Source organism: Sarcophilus harrisii, chromosome 4 (assembly GCF_902635505.1).
Source record: "Sarcophilus harrisii chromosome 4, mSarHar1.11, whole genome shotgun sequence".
In the NCBI taxonomy this organism is placed as follows: domain Eukaryota; kingdom Metazoa; phylum Chordata; class Mammalia; order Dasyuromorphia; family Dasyuridae; genus Sarcophilus; species Sarcophilus harrisii.
Window position 1 is genome coordinate 265,640,535 of NC_045429.1, and position 14,995 is coordinate 265,655,529.

At 34.6% G+C, this 14,995-nt stretch overlaps 1 protein-coding gene across 3 annotated transcripts in view; it reads left to right on the forward strand.

Moving 5' to 3' along the window:
• The first annotated feature begins 4,006 nt into the window (after nt 1-4,006).
• The window catches only part of LOC100919262 (maestro heat-like repeat-containing protein family member 1), a 111,136-nt gene continuing 100,147 nt past the window's right edge, over nt 4,007-14,995 (forward strand). For all 3 annotated transcript variants that reach the window (XR_004233684.1, XR_004233683.1, XM_012549105.2), the window contains exons 1-4: nt 4,007-4,130; nt 11,533-11,628; nt 13,583-13,652; nt 14,238-14,357. Coding sequence is in view for 1 of the 3 variants with exons in the window: in XM_012549105.2 (XP_012404559.1) it covers nt 11,569-11,628; nt 13,583-13,652; nt 14,238-14,357 (250 nt within the window). In the remaining 2 variants the exon portion in view is untranslated. The remainder of the gene's footprint in view (nt 4,131-11,532; nt 11,629-13,582; nt 13,653-14,237; nt 14,358-14,995) is intronic.

Here is a 14,995-nt window from a genome sequence, read left to right on the forward strand (position 1 = left end):
ATTGAGCATTTGGCAGACCTACTGCCTGTATTGATGCCATTTGAATGGCATCAATTTCAAGCAGAAAAGTTTTCTGTCACACTCATTCATCCATTCCTCCCATAGACAGTCTGCATAAATGGGTCTGGGTTTGATTCAGGGCTTTTTATGTTTCCAGAAAGAAGCCATATACAGGATTAGCTTTGTTTGCTTGTGTCACTGGGTGTGGGGGCAGGATAGAGAATTGTCTGAAATCTCTGAGCAACCTCTGCCTCAAGGACATCATACACAACATCTTCTTTGGTTGTTCATCTTGCTTTCTACCACCCTCTGATACTTTCACGTGGGCTCATTTTCAGAGAAACCTAGGCTAATGGGAACTATGGGGATGGGGGGGATTTGGTGGTGATGGGGGAAGAGATCTCTCAATGAGGTAGTCAAAACAAATAAAACTAAACAAAACACCACAGCGAACTCAGGAGAGATAGGTTCTAGTCACAGCTCTGTCACTAACTAGTTGTCTGACCTTCAACTGGCTATTTTCTTCACTTTGAGCCTCTATGTCCTTAAATTGAGCAAAGTAGAATTATAATTATAATTACATTATAATATTGCATGCACCTTTGAGGTGATGACTTGGCTATTACCCTACCAATTTTGAGGTGGGAATATGGGGCAGCAAGATAATCCACTGGCATCTTTCCCAAGTAGTGATGAAAGATCTCTCAAGAAAGGGAAACTCAGATAGAGGTAACAATCCTGAACACCATCCCCAGATTCAAGGGAAATTTGACATGTATTCCATAGGTTGTCAATTCCTGAATTATATCAGATTCATATTAAGATTTTAAGCACTTTAGATATTTTAGACCACTTCATCGCCACAAGAACTTAGTGAAGAACAATACATAATTTGGATTTCTCTACTAGAAGTGCCCAGAATTTCAAGTCAAGGGTGATAAAGACACAGCAACAGAGACAAACATATGTGTGTCCGCACATATACATGTGTGTATATGTATGTATACATAGAATCAATAAATATAATCATGAAGTTTATGGATAAACAAAGGTATGCTAGAGCCAGCTTGTACCACTAAAAAGAACTAATTATTAAATTTTTAGTGTGAGCATTTATATCTTAGAAATCAGAAAACACTACAAATCAGGATTTGATTTATTATTTGTTTACTTGTTTGTTTTTATTGGTTAAATTCAAGAAAAATTGAAAAAATGTAATAATGCTAAAACTCGATTTTGTTGACAAAAGAAATTTTGAGGATATATGTGCCCAGAGTTTCAGTAGGGATACCTACTTCTTAGTAGAAGTAGTAAGTAAGAAGTAAACTTAATAAGAAGTAAAGCAACAATCAACCTTGATCAGAAATGAAGGTGTATTTTACCCTGGACCACATTAGTTAAAGGCAGGAATGTTTCACATGCAAGAAGATAAAGGAAGCTGGAATATTTGATAAATGCACCAATCCAAAGCAAGCAGATCCCGGTCACTTTTGAATAGATCAACCATGAACAAATAAGATAAAATACAGGGATTGGTTATATTCGTCCTGTGTAAAGGGTGACACACTTAATGAACTCAGCAGCAGTCCTATCTATTTCTGCCTACATGTCACATCTTCTCCCTCAAGGGGAAGGGGCTCAGTCTAACTAGAAATGATATTATTCTTCAACCAACGGATATGAAAACTAAAACTTGGAGTGATCAATAAGTGGCAAGGCCAGAATTCAAACCCAAATTTCTTACCTACAAGTCCAGGTTTCTTTTCCTCCAAATTACAGATTCTTCAAAGCTGAGAGTAGAAATGTAATTCTTTATGCACTCAGCATAATTTTAATGGTTATACAAAATAGATACTTTTTAAGCTTCTTGTTTTGGAGATAAAGTCCTGGGACTTAATCAGCATCACACTAGTAGTGTCAGAGCTGGGTCTCAAACTCTAATTTCTTCTGACTCTCTATACTTATATCAATGACTTCAAACTCAAATAGAGTATTAGCCATTAAATCATATCACAAGCAGCTAAGTGGATATCAAGAAGATCTGAGTTCAAATTCAGCCTCAGATACTAGTAACTGGAAGTTACAGAAATTACTTGAAATCTGCTGTGTGAGCCTGAGCAAGTCACAAACTCTATTTGCCTCAGTTTACTCATCTGTAAAATGGCAAACCATTCCAGTATCTTTGCCAAGAATACCCCAAATAGGGTCATGAAGAGTTGGATATGACTGGGGAAAAAAAGACTAAAACTATACTTAAAGAATAGTGGACCCCATATTGACTTAGTTTTAAAAGGTAAAATTATCTATGTTTTATGGTATTTTTATGTATTTTGTTAAAGATATCCCAACTGTATTTTAATGTGGGCTGCACGTTTCATACTTACAGACTACATCATGCTATTACCTTATGTCTAGAATTGTCCTACCATAGAATGCCTTGTTAGATAGGGAGTACTTTCATTAGTGTGCTAGAAAAGAGGGTACATGAATATGTCAGAAGTGTACTATCCTCATAATTTTTCAAAATAGCTGAATTTCACAAGACAGTGATATATTTATAGATAAAGTTATCATGAAAAAGATTCTGAGTTTTAGGAAACTGCAAACTCAAAATTTGCCAGCAGTGTGACATGATAAGTAAAAAGCCAATGGGATCTTATCTTTTAAAATCCAGAATAAAGGAGGTATTAGTCTCTACTTTAAAGAACTCTAGTAATAAGGATTTCACTATTATACAAAAGAAGTTGTTATACCTTGGATAGTTCACACTCCAGATGACATATATGGTAAATATCAGAAGCAGAGTGAAGAAAAAAATTCAACAATTTTCAATTATTTCGTCCCTTTCACTTTACCTGATCCAGTGGAGACTATCTTTTGTTTTAGGATAATATTTATCTCCCTATAAGTGATCATTCTTCAAAGAAGCTCTTTATTTTTCAATTCCCAATCCAATCATATATTTTCTTCCCTTATTTTCCTAAGCTGCAGAAAACTGCTAGAGAAAGTAACTGAAGTTTGTTGATTCAGCTCCCTACAAATTCAGTATACCTTAAATTTACCTGATGGTTCTCATGTTATTCATTTATCTTCTTATTTATGTTTATTTGCTCTATAGCAACTGCATTTCTCACAATAATCAATCTAAAAATTCTAGATTCTTTTCAGTTTTTCAATTCCAATCCCACATCCCTCAGCAGATAACTTTACCTCCCACTAGATTTTGAAAAACATAGTTATACAATTATCTTGCAGCACTAGAAAAATCAGATCAAAAAGTTTAAAAAGAAAGAAAAAATAAAATTAAGCAAACCACCACAAAAAGAGTGAAAATGCTATGTTGTGATCCACCCTCAGTTCCCACACTCTCTGGATATAGATGGATCATCATCATCACAAGATCATTGTAACTGGCCTGAATCATCTCATTATTGAAAAGAGCCACGTCAATCAGAATTGATCATCATACAATCTTGTTGTTGCCATGTATAATGATCTTCTGGTTCTGCTCATTTCACTCAGCATCAGTTCATGTAAGTCTCTCCAGATCTCTCTGAAATCATCCTGCTGGTCATTTCTTATAGAACAATAATATTCCATAACATTCATATACTGTAACTTATTCAGCCATTCTCCAACTGATGGCCATCCATTCAGGGAAAACTGAAATATCAATGAATGATCTTTTGATTATGGCACAAGGACGGTTCATATATTATCTGCTGTTCATATCCGTCAATCACAAAATGTATTTTTGAATGCCTCCTCTGTGCATATGTTGTTCATACAAGTAGAGCCCGTTCACATAATGAGTCTTGCAAGTCTTGCAATTGGTTTTCCAAATAATGTTGGTTTATAGGTACCAAATAATTCATCTATCAAATGAAGAAATTGAATTGTCCCTGAACTCAAGTCCCTTCAGTTTCTAATATTCTATGGATTCTATGACCTGGTGCCTCCAAGAGGTCACAATAACAAGAATGGAACCTTGGAAAGAAACTGATAGAACCACTTTTCATCTCTGCTCCACCTGCCTTGTACCATCTTTGATGTCCTGATTTCATTCAGATTTCTCTGCAGATTTCCTGCACCTGACCTGCCCCACGAAGCTTTTACTTAAATCATTATAGGTGAGCTTTGACAGACTGACTCAAGCATTCCACCAACACCCTGAAGACTGACTATGGGGTCTCTGTAGGCTATTACAATCTCCTGAAGTTTTGTGATGACTTCTATCACTATTATCATTAGAGGAGAGTTGAATTTGCAAGACATTATATCTATGGGTGAATTAGTTCCTCCTGAATTCAATTCAAGTGGAAGGGAGTGTGACATAGTAGAAAAAACATTATATTCAGGAAGACTGTGGCTCACATATGTTGTCCCTGACACTAGATGTCTGATCCCATATAAGTTACTGCTTAATTAAGCCAGTTTTCTTATCTATGGAATGTAATAATAATAATAATAGTAATAGAACATATTTCACAGGGTTGTTGTAAGGATTAAATAAGTTTATATACATAAAGAACTTTGTGAACCTTGAAGTACTTTTACATGGGAGCTATCAGACTTTTAAAGTTTTAGAGAATTATGTGTAAAATTACCCAAATATAGTTATTTCCAGAACCTTTGAAGAGATTCTATTTTCTCTCCTGAACTTTTGAGTACTGTAGCTCTTTCAGAAGCCCAGAAAGACAGAGCAAAATAGAAGTCTTATTCTTGATTTCACATCAATTTTCCACTTCTAAGATTTCCTTCCTTTTTAAACAAAGTTCTTTTTTTTTTTTTCTTGTGCCATACCCTTTTCCCATACTCCTTGGAAGGAGCTGATAACAAATACATAAGAAAAGGAGTAAGAGCATATAATAAAATGATATAGCTAAACAGATAGACAGACAGATAGATAAACAGATGATAGATGGATACACAGATGATAGGTTTGTAGATTACAGAGAGATGATATATAGTAAATAAAAGGTATAAATAAATGGATATAGAGAGAGATGATAGTAGATAAAGAATATATATGAATAAATAGATGGATACATGAATAGATACATAGATAAAATGTATTGGATAGATAGTACAGAGATAATAGACATAGATAGATGAATTCAGAGGTGATAGATACATAGATGAGATATGGATAGATAATAGATAATATGAATAGGTAAATAATGGATACACAGATAGATGATAGATAGATAGATAGATAGATTCTCCAGACCTGGATTCAATCAGTATAAGGAGATTCTAGTGAGGAAATTCCCTCTAACAATGGAGATCAACATCCGTTACACATTTTATAGCCTTTCAAGAATTGGCTGTAGCACTGAGAGATTAACTACTTTGCCCAGGATCACACTACTGGAGTGATCAATAAATAAACATTTTCTAGTCAGTATTTGCAAAACACTGAACTAGGTTGATGGAGATAAAAATAAATAATAAATGAATTGTCCCTACTCTCAAGGAATTTGTATTTTATAAGGAGCAATCTATATATTTGAAAACATACACAAATTAATTCCAGATTTGAAAGGATACTAGTAGCAGAAATCAGAAAACAATTTAAAGTATGTGTTTGAACTGAGTTCTGAAGGATATTATGTATGAATATATCAGAAGCAAAATTTGAGGCTAGCTCACTATCCATTTTGTAATACTAACTCTAATGACAGATATAAATGTATAAATGTATATGTATGTATCTAAATGCATATGTGTACATATATATTTATACATATATACCCATATATACATGTGGAAAAACTTGTCACAAGAAACATTGTTCTGAATGGAATGCAATGGTTAATTAAGTGGTAAATATCATTGGAAGTGTTTTTTTTTTTAAACTTTGCTGGAACTGCTATAGAAAAAACACCTATTTCATGCTATAGACTAGACTCATTATGAAAAGAACACAGAGAAAGTCTCCAAAATTATAAATAAAAGGAAATACCAGAACCAGAGTAAGTTAAAAAGATGTAGAAATTTAACAAGTGGGGAAAGGACCATTATAGCTAAAAACAAATTTTTCCATTCACAATTTGATTTTCAGGTGACTCAGAACCCTATGTATCACAGCTTTTCTGGACTACCTCCTTAACTTGGCACTTACAGGTTTACAAGTTAGGCCCCTAGGAAGGTAACGATTCTCATAAGTTCCAAGGTACCTGATGAGACTGTATTCCCAAAATGATAGCTCCTGAACCTCCACAAGTGAGTTTCCTTTTAACAGTAAAATTTTAAAAACAATTATCTCAAAGAAAAGGAGATTATTTAATATAGCAAGTGGGTATAAAACTTTCACTTTTGGCTCAGCTGCTTACTAGGATGTATGTTTCTACATCCTAGAATGTAGGATGTATTCTTCTATAAATACATATAACATTCATGGGAGAAGAGGGCAAAATCTTCAATGGCAGAGAGGCACATGTGTAGGGAATATGTATGTACTTTTGGTACTGCCATACCCCAATTTCCTTTCTCTCCATATGCAGTTTCTACACTCCCCAGTGCAGTTTCTACTGGGCAAGCTACTTAGCTGGCTCACTAACGCTATTCCTCTCAACATGCAGGATTAAATTTCTCTTGAATCCATCATCAGCTCTCTTCTCTGCCGCCAGAGAACTTGCTCCTTGAAGCTGCTCCCTTCTTTGAATGCTGCTCATGAAAAAAAAAAACACTCTGGAAGAAATTGGGCATAGATCAATACCGTACATCATTTACCAAAATAAGATCAAAATGGATATATGACCTAAATATAAAAGGAAACATTACAAGAAAATTTGAAGGACATGGAACATATTAGCTATTAGACTTAGATATAAGTGAGTAATTTATGAATAAATAAAAGACACAAAGCACTGTGAGGTGAAAAAATGGATAATTTCAATTATTTTTTTTTGCTGATGCAATTGGGGTTAAGTGACTTGCCCAGGGTCATACAGCTAGGAAATGTTAAGTATCTGAGACCAGATTTGAACTCAGGTCCTTCTGACTTCAGGGCTGGTGCTCTATCCACTGCACCACCTAGCTGCCCCTACATTAAATTTTTAAAATTATACAAATAAAACTAATGTAGTCCAAAACATTTTCTAAAACAACTTTTAATCTAGGAATGAGATAGCATATATTAAGCATTTATTATAGGCAGGTATTGTGCTGAAATCCTGGAGATACAAATTGACAGGTTTGCCCTCAGGAAGTTTACATTATAAGAAATGGTGACTAAATCATAGTAATAAGTGTCTGTTGCAAGAGTGTCCCTTTTCTCAAGTTTTTATCCATTGAATAGAGACACAACTCTCAATATTTTTGCCCTGGACAAGTTGGAAAAGAAGAAATGAGATGTCACCCGAAGCTCATCCTAGAGGAAACCTGACTAAAAGTGTGGTCACACAAGGAGAAGAAGCATTCTCCTACTACCAGGAGTAGAATTAAGCAGAAGAGGAAGAGAGCCAGGAAGCAAATCTAAAAAGTACTACCACTGCTTTCAAGGGGTATTGAGGAGAGGTTGTATCCCCAGAAATGTGCAATCAATTTTCCACCCTGAGGAAGAGGATGACTGTCCCATCCTTGTTCTATCTCTGTCATTAGGTCTATCCACGATGAATCGACAAAGCTAGTTGTGATTCCTTCTGCTTTTTCTTCAGGTATCTGATTTCTTCAGGTACAAAACAGAGAAGTCTGAGAGAGTAAAAAAGAAGTTTGCAATTGATTTGCAAGTCAGTCAGAAGCAAAATATTTTTTTTCCTCTAAAAGATGAGGTAAATATAGCAAAAGTGATTTTAAAAAAAAGAAAAGGAATATGATTCACACAGAAGGCTTTGGAACTGACCAGAGAGAGAGCATAGTTGATAATCAAGGAAGTTATCCTGTATTAAATGGAGAAGGAATCAATGGAGAAAAAAGGGAAAAAATATGAAAAAAGGAGGGAATCCACAAAGGTGGATTAGAGCTCATCTTGTTCCACTTGACTACCAATGGAAGAAAGAAGAGCAAAGGATTGAAGTTGCAGAAAGATTAATTTGAGCTACTTGTCTATGAAAACTTCCTAATAATTAGCCATCCCAAAATGGAATGGCCTTTCTAAGGAGGTAATGAGATCCCTGTTATTAGAAGTCTTCAAGCAGAACTTTGATGACACTTTGATGAAGGTGCTATTTTGGGAATTCTTACTTAGGTATAAGTTGAAATAAGTAACCTCTGTGGTCCCTTCCACTATGAGATTCCATGATACTGAATATGAGAACCATCCTTCCTGCCCTTGTCTCCCAGGACATATGCCTGCCTATATGTCCACCACTAACTAGCTTGTGAATTCAGTTAAGCGGCCTAACCTCCCTGAGCCTCAATTGCCTCATCTGTATTATGGGGTTTATGACAAGCCAGAAAGTAGGTAGCTGGGCCATATGTTCACTCAAGGTTCTTTTCTAACTATATGAATACTACTTATTTCATAAGAAAAGGTGAGAAAATTAGTTTTTAAACCTTAAAGCTCTACATATATTTTGAGTTTTTATTTCTTATGTTTACTGGTTGGTTCTTGGATTTGAGTCTGTTCTTAGCCTGAAGTGCCTTTTCTCACAAGCCACTTCTGGGCCAGAAAGCCTCTGGCATAGGTTTTCATCAACAGAAAGTTGATGAATAACCACCTTGAAGACAAGGACTATTTTATATTTGTATCTATACTACCTGGCACACCACCTGGCACACACAGTAGACACTTAAACTTCACCTATTCTTTGATTGATTGATTGACTCCCACTGATAAACTTCAGTCTTATCCTCATTTCTCACCATGAGTCAGGATATTCCCATCAGTTTTCCATCATGTTCCATCATCCTATTTCTGTTCAGATACACTCTTCTGTATCAACTATCAAGTTAAAATTCTCTACATTTCCTGTCTTATCTCCTGCTGCTATTCCATCAGCTTTCAATTCTTCTTCTCTTTATCTCAACTAAATTAAGAATCTCATCACCTTTCACATCTCCATTTCAAATCTAAATTCCATCAAGCCAAAAATTCTTTTTTTTTTCTGCTGAGATCCAGACCTTTCTTATTCTCCTGTGTCTGTATCTAACTTTGTTAGCTCTAAAAAGGAATTGTTCTGAAGACTTAATTTACCACATTTACTCAACTGCTAATAAACATCTATGAAGATTATGAAGTTTTAAGAAAGCAGTATGGATAAAGGGATGTTTTTGGATTCAGGAACTCTGACATTTAATTTTTGTTTCAGACATATCTTTGTTATGGGACAATTAGCAAGTCATTTAAAATCTTGATTGCCCCCAGAAGACTTAGTTACAAGTGTCTTGTCAATCTGTATTTAGTGGGGACACTGGGCATCCCCTATAGTGTGTTGATGTACATGATACCAAATGAAATCACAGATCAAGATTTTTTAAAATGTGTAACAATCTGTGCTAAAGCAATAGTTAGTGGACTTGGGCCTTTCCCCACTTTCCTTCTTCCAGGAACTTATAATTTAGTATAATACATATAGATTTACATGTGCATAGCTCATAAAGACTAGATTTTAAAAAAACATATAAGGGAAATAGGAGAAGAGGTTAAAGGAATTTAATGGGCAGGTATGTGGGGTAGCTGCTACAGTGTTGGGTCTGAAGTCAGAAAGACTCCTCTTCCTCAGTTCAAATCCAGCCTTAGACACTTACTGGCTCTATAATTCTCAGTTTTCTTTTCTATAAAATGAGGTGAAGAAGGAAATGGCAAACCATTCCAGTATCTTTGCCAAGAAAACCCTAAATTGGGTCACAAAGTGTCCAACACAACTGAAAAACGAGGTAACAACAAACATGGAAGTTCAAATGGAGATCATTTTCTGCTGGAAAAAAAACAGGAAAAGCTTCATGGAGGAAATGACATTTCAGCTGGATCTCATTGACAGATTAGTGCCAAGAGGAAAAAGTTTAGGCTTTATTTCATGTAGGCAATGGAGAGACAAACACTAAGAACAACAATAAATAACAGCATGCATTTAGATGGCACTTTAAGGTTTGCAAATATTGTCTCATTATATCTTCACAATAACCATAGAGGTAGAGGCTATAATTAAACAAAAAGGTTTTTAATAGGAATAGTGATGAGATCAGGGAATTCATGTGTAAGAGGAATCAAAGAAGGGAAAAGACTTTATATGAAAGCTTGAGGTTAAGTTGAAGAGAGACCTTTTAAAAGACTATTGTCATTCATCATAACATTTCTTAGGTGGTGAATTTAAGTTAAAAATATTTAATAAAAATATTTAAATTTCTCTTTCAATTATCTGGTAATAAATAAGGAAAACCCCCTGAGTGATCTAGGGAAGGGAAAACGGAATTGAGTTTGTATTTAACTGAGTTCAAAAGCTTCATTAATCTCCCAGAAATGTGCTTATCATACATAACACCTAGTACATATTAACTAATTCTTAGCCAGTGCTTAATAAATGCCTTTTTTATTCATTCAACATCAATAATTCAATATTTCAAGAATCTATAACCTACATATATCATAGGCTATATAGATCACAATCAAATTTTGTGATTACATGAGGGGAACAAATAGAAAATATTTTAGGATTTGTTTATTTTTAAGATCCCTCAAAGTTGGGATACAAGTCAATAAAAAGGGTTTATTACTATAGTAGTTTTGAGTGTGGCTTATGCTAAGTTGGTACCTCAGGTTTGAGGTTGGAACAAAGTAAGACACTTGTAATCTTGCTAATTATAGGAGATTTATTTAATCATAGCATCAAAAAACCATTCAGGTCAGAGAAAGGATAGTCAATATACAGCTGTATACTGGAGCCTGGTGAAGTAGATCAGTTCATTAACAGTCTTGATTACCAAGATTTAAATAGTTCAAGCTTCATTTGGTGGGCACTAGGCCACAACATAAGGTGGTTTTAAAGTTTTTAAGTAGAAAGAGGGCATGACCACCATATTACAACAGAAAAAAATATAGAATTTGGGTAGCTATATGAAAGTTGATTTGGAAAAAATATAATCTGGGAGTTAGAAAACCAATTGGGAGGCTATTATAATAGAATGGGGAAAATAAGGTAATTACAGTAGAAGTTGAAGAAAGGGGAATGATGGGAAAAATATGTAGAAATGGAAACCACCAGATTTGCCAAGTGATTAGAAGCTGGAAGTGAAAGAGAAAGAAAAATCAAAAGATGAGTTTTGAGTTTCCAAGCCTAGATAACTGGGAAGATGATGGCACTATTAACAAAATGTGTTAGAGGAAACAATGAATTGGGGGAGAAAAATCTGTATGCTACATACACATGACATGTGAAAAATCAAGCTGCTTGAGGAGTCAACATTTATCCCTTTGTTTCTCATATGTATGAAGCCTTCCTCAATACATGGAACAGCAGAATTAGAGCAAAATATAATATTGGAGGAAAGGAGGACTCAATCACTGAGATTATGATCCATTCCTGCCATAGTGATGGCTTCCAACCTAAATATAATTTTTTATATTTGTTTTCTTTTGACCCTGGATAGAGTGGCCTGGACTTGTGAAAAACAGTATTTCCTTTCATGGAGTTAAAAACAGACCTTTCTGACCCAACCCACATGTTTCAAGAGTTGTATTCACAGGTAAGGAGAGCTCAGGTTCTTGATAAAGTCTATCTGGATCCCCCTTCTCCTATAAATGGATACTAGAATTTATAATGGAGTGCCTTGACTTTTAGGCAAGAAGTTGCTAGAAGATCTTATAGTGCTTTACCCTAGTTCTAGATAAAATTGTGAGTAACTTATTCTCATTCTTTAAATATTTATTCTAGTCTTATTTTCAATGAAAGTGATTTTTCAACATCTCTTAACTTTGTTCTTGTGTTTAACAACTTACCCTTAAAAAGTTCTTCCTCACTTAAAAAGTATCATTTGAATACTTTCAGCTGCAATTTAAGGTCATTTTCTTGTGTGCAATTCATATATTTCTCAAAAATACAATTTTTAAACTTAAAATATTTTACATCTTATTCTATGTCTCTAGTACCTTTTCTATATATCTATACATACAGTCATACATATGTGATAGTCTTTAGAGCTGGCTTCAGAGTAAGGAGGACCTGGGGTAAAGTGCAGTTTCTGACATATGCCAGCTGTGTGGCCCAAGTAAATTATTGAGGCCTCTATATGGGTTAAATAGAGAGTTACTTAATCCTCTGGGGGTTAAATAGCCAGAGTTATCAAATATGCAACCTAAGTTACTGCATCATTCCCAAATGTATCCTAAACCAGATTACAATGTTGGGGAATATTTAATGAAATAAGTAAAAATATAACAAAATATAGATAATGTTAATATTAGTTCTCTAAGTCAATATGAACCCTACAGTGATCTTTATCTATGGTTTAGTAGCTCCATTTCTATTTGATTTTGACACACTACTCTGCACAATTCTGTAAAATAATAAGATACAGAGAAGTTGATATCCCCACATAGGTGAGAACACTTGCACACCAGGAGTACCCTATAAAAAAAGAAATATCAGATTAGGATCAAAATACACATACATGTGCACATACATGCACATACACACAAACTTGTGTGTGCATATATATAACATGAACATACAATACATATGATATTTATATACCTCATGCATATACAACTACATACATGGGTATAATGTACATAAATTGTACTTTTAGGTAAATGGAAGAGACAGAGAGAGACACACAAAAAGGCAAAGATATAGATAGATTGATGACAGACGAATAAAAGGATAGACAGAGATAGACAGATAGATGATAGTGTGGATGGATGGATAGCTAGATGGATGAAAGGAAGGATAGACAGATAGAGAGCGAGAGAGAGAGAGAGATAGAATAGATAGAGACAGATAAAATGTGAATGGATGGATAGATGATAAATATATGGATAGAGGGATGGATGGAAGGAAAGATAAATAGAGAAATAGAGAGATGAAATGTGGATGGATGGATAGATAACATAGATAAAATGTGAATGAATAGATAGATGATAGAAAGAAATAGATAAATGTGAATGGATGAATAGATGATAGAAATATAGACAGATAGATGATAGATAGATAGATAGATAGATAGAGATAGAGATAGAGATAGAGATAGAGATAGAGATAGAATTAGAGATATATAAGCTCTCTGGATCTCAGTTTTCTTCTTTTTATAAAATGGGGGTGTTGAATTCTATAGTCTCTTTCAGTTCAGTCTTTGATTCTGTAGATCATTTATTCAACAAACTTTTTTTTTCTATTTTAATGTATATTTTAAAAGTTCTATAATGTTTTGGGATATAATGATCCTCCAAAGAGTTCATTTATCTTTCTCAATCCTTTTCTGAAATCTTATAGCTATTTCCTTTATTAAACCAACTAAGATAACTCACATCCCAACCTCCCTAATAACTAGAATGCATTTTATCTCTACTTTTATCTCTAGTTTAAAATGTAGTTTTACTTCTTCCCATTTGTTGCTTTCTCCATTTCTTCTACATGTCCATCAGTGTTTTCCCTTCTCTGGTCTTGCCTTTTGTAGTCAATGGAGTGCTTTGTTTCCACAGCTAAACCTTCTTTCTGATGGAATTCCAAGTAAACAGGTGCAGATGGTCCTTTCCAGACTTAAAGATTTGGGTAGGCAACAATTAATTAATAAATATTTATTAAATATCTACTATGTGGAGCAGCTAGATAGTGCAGTAGATAGGTCATGGGCCCTGGAGGCAAGAGGACCTGATTTCACATCCAGTTTCATATACTTAATACTTCCTAGTTATGTGACCCTGCACAAATTACTTAACTCCAATTATCTTGCCATAATAATGATAATAATAAATATCTACTATGTACTTTGCATGGGGCAGTTAGGTAGCGCAATGGATAGAGCTCCTGACCTGGAATCAGAAAGAGCTGAGTCCAAGTTTTATTACTTATTATCTGTATATAAATTACCTGCAAGTAAATAACTCATTAGATGTATGACTCTGAGCAATTCACTTAATTCTGCCTCCCCCCTCTGTAAAATGAGCTGGAGAAGAAAATGGCAAGCTGCTCATGTATCTTATCAAAAAACCACCAAATGAGGTCACAGAGATTCAACAATGTTCCATACATCGAAAATCTATTTCCTTTCTTCCTCACTGATCTATCCTCTTTCTATCCTGCCTACACTCTGACTTAGAAGATACCTTGCTGAACCTCAGTGCCTTTTTTTTATAGGTCCTGAGCACCTGGAGAAATTACTTGCCTTCTTGTTTCTGAAAATCGAAGAAAATGAGGAAAATGAAGTTATCTTCTGTTGGCTTATTGAGGTCCTGGAAGACTTGGTGAAGTCTGACCGTAAGTAACTACAGTGAGATAGTTGTGGACCTTTCTAGTTACTGAATTTAACAGAACACTATGTAACCAAGATTCTTTTGCGAGTTTACCCACAATCATTAAAATACTCATAAATAGTTGTCATTGAGCCATTTCAGTAGGGTCTTAACACTTCGTGACTCCATTTGGGATTTTCTTGGCAAAGATATTAGAGTGGTTTTCCATTTTCTTCTTCAGTTCATTTTACCGATGAGGAAACTAAGACAAACATAGTGAAATTTTTTTTCCCAGAATGACATAGATAGTAAATTTCTGAAGCCAGATTTGAACTCAGCAAGATGATCTTCCTCAATTCAAGCCTGACACTCAATCTACTGGGCTACTTAGCTAGATTTGCTTTATAATTGTTTAGAATTAGACAGAAAAGGGCTTTGTAAGCCAACAAGTTGTCACATTCCTGCTTCCTTTTATCCATTCTTTCTCCTGGCTGCTGAATTATGATTTTAGATAGAGGGGACAATCTCATTTATCTATGTATTAAATACTCTCAGTATCTAGCCATAATGTGGTACATAAATGCTTAACAAATATATTTTGAATTGAATTGAAGTATAGTCCATTGGAAAATGCACTGGAGTTAGAGAACATGACTTCAAATC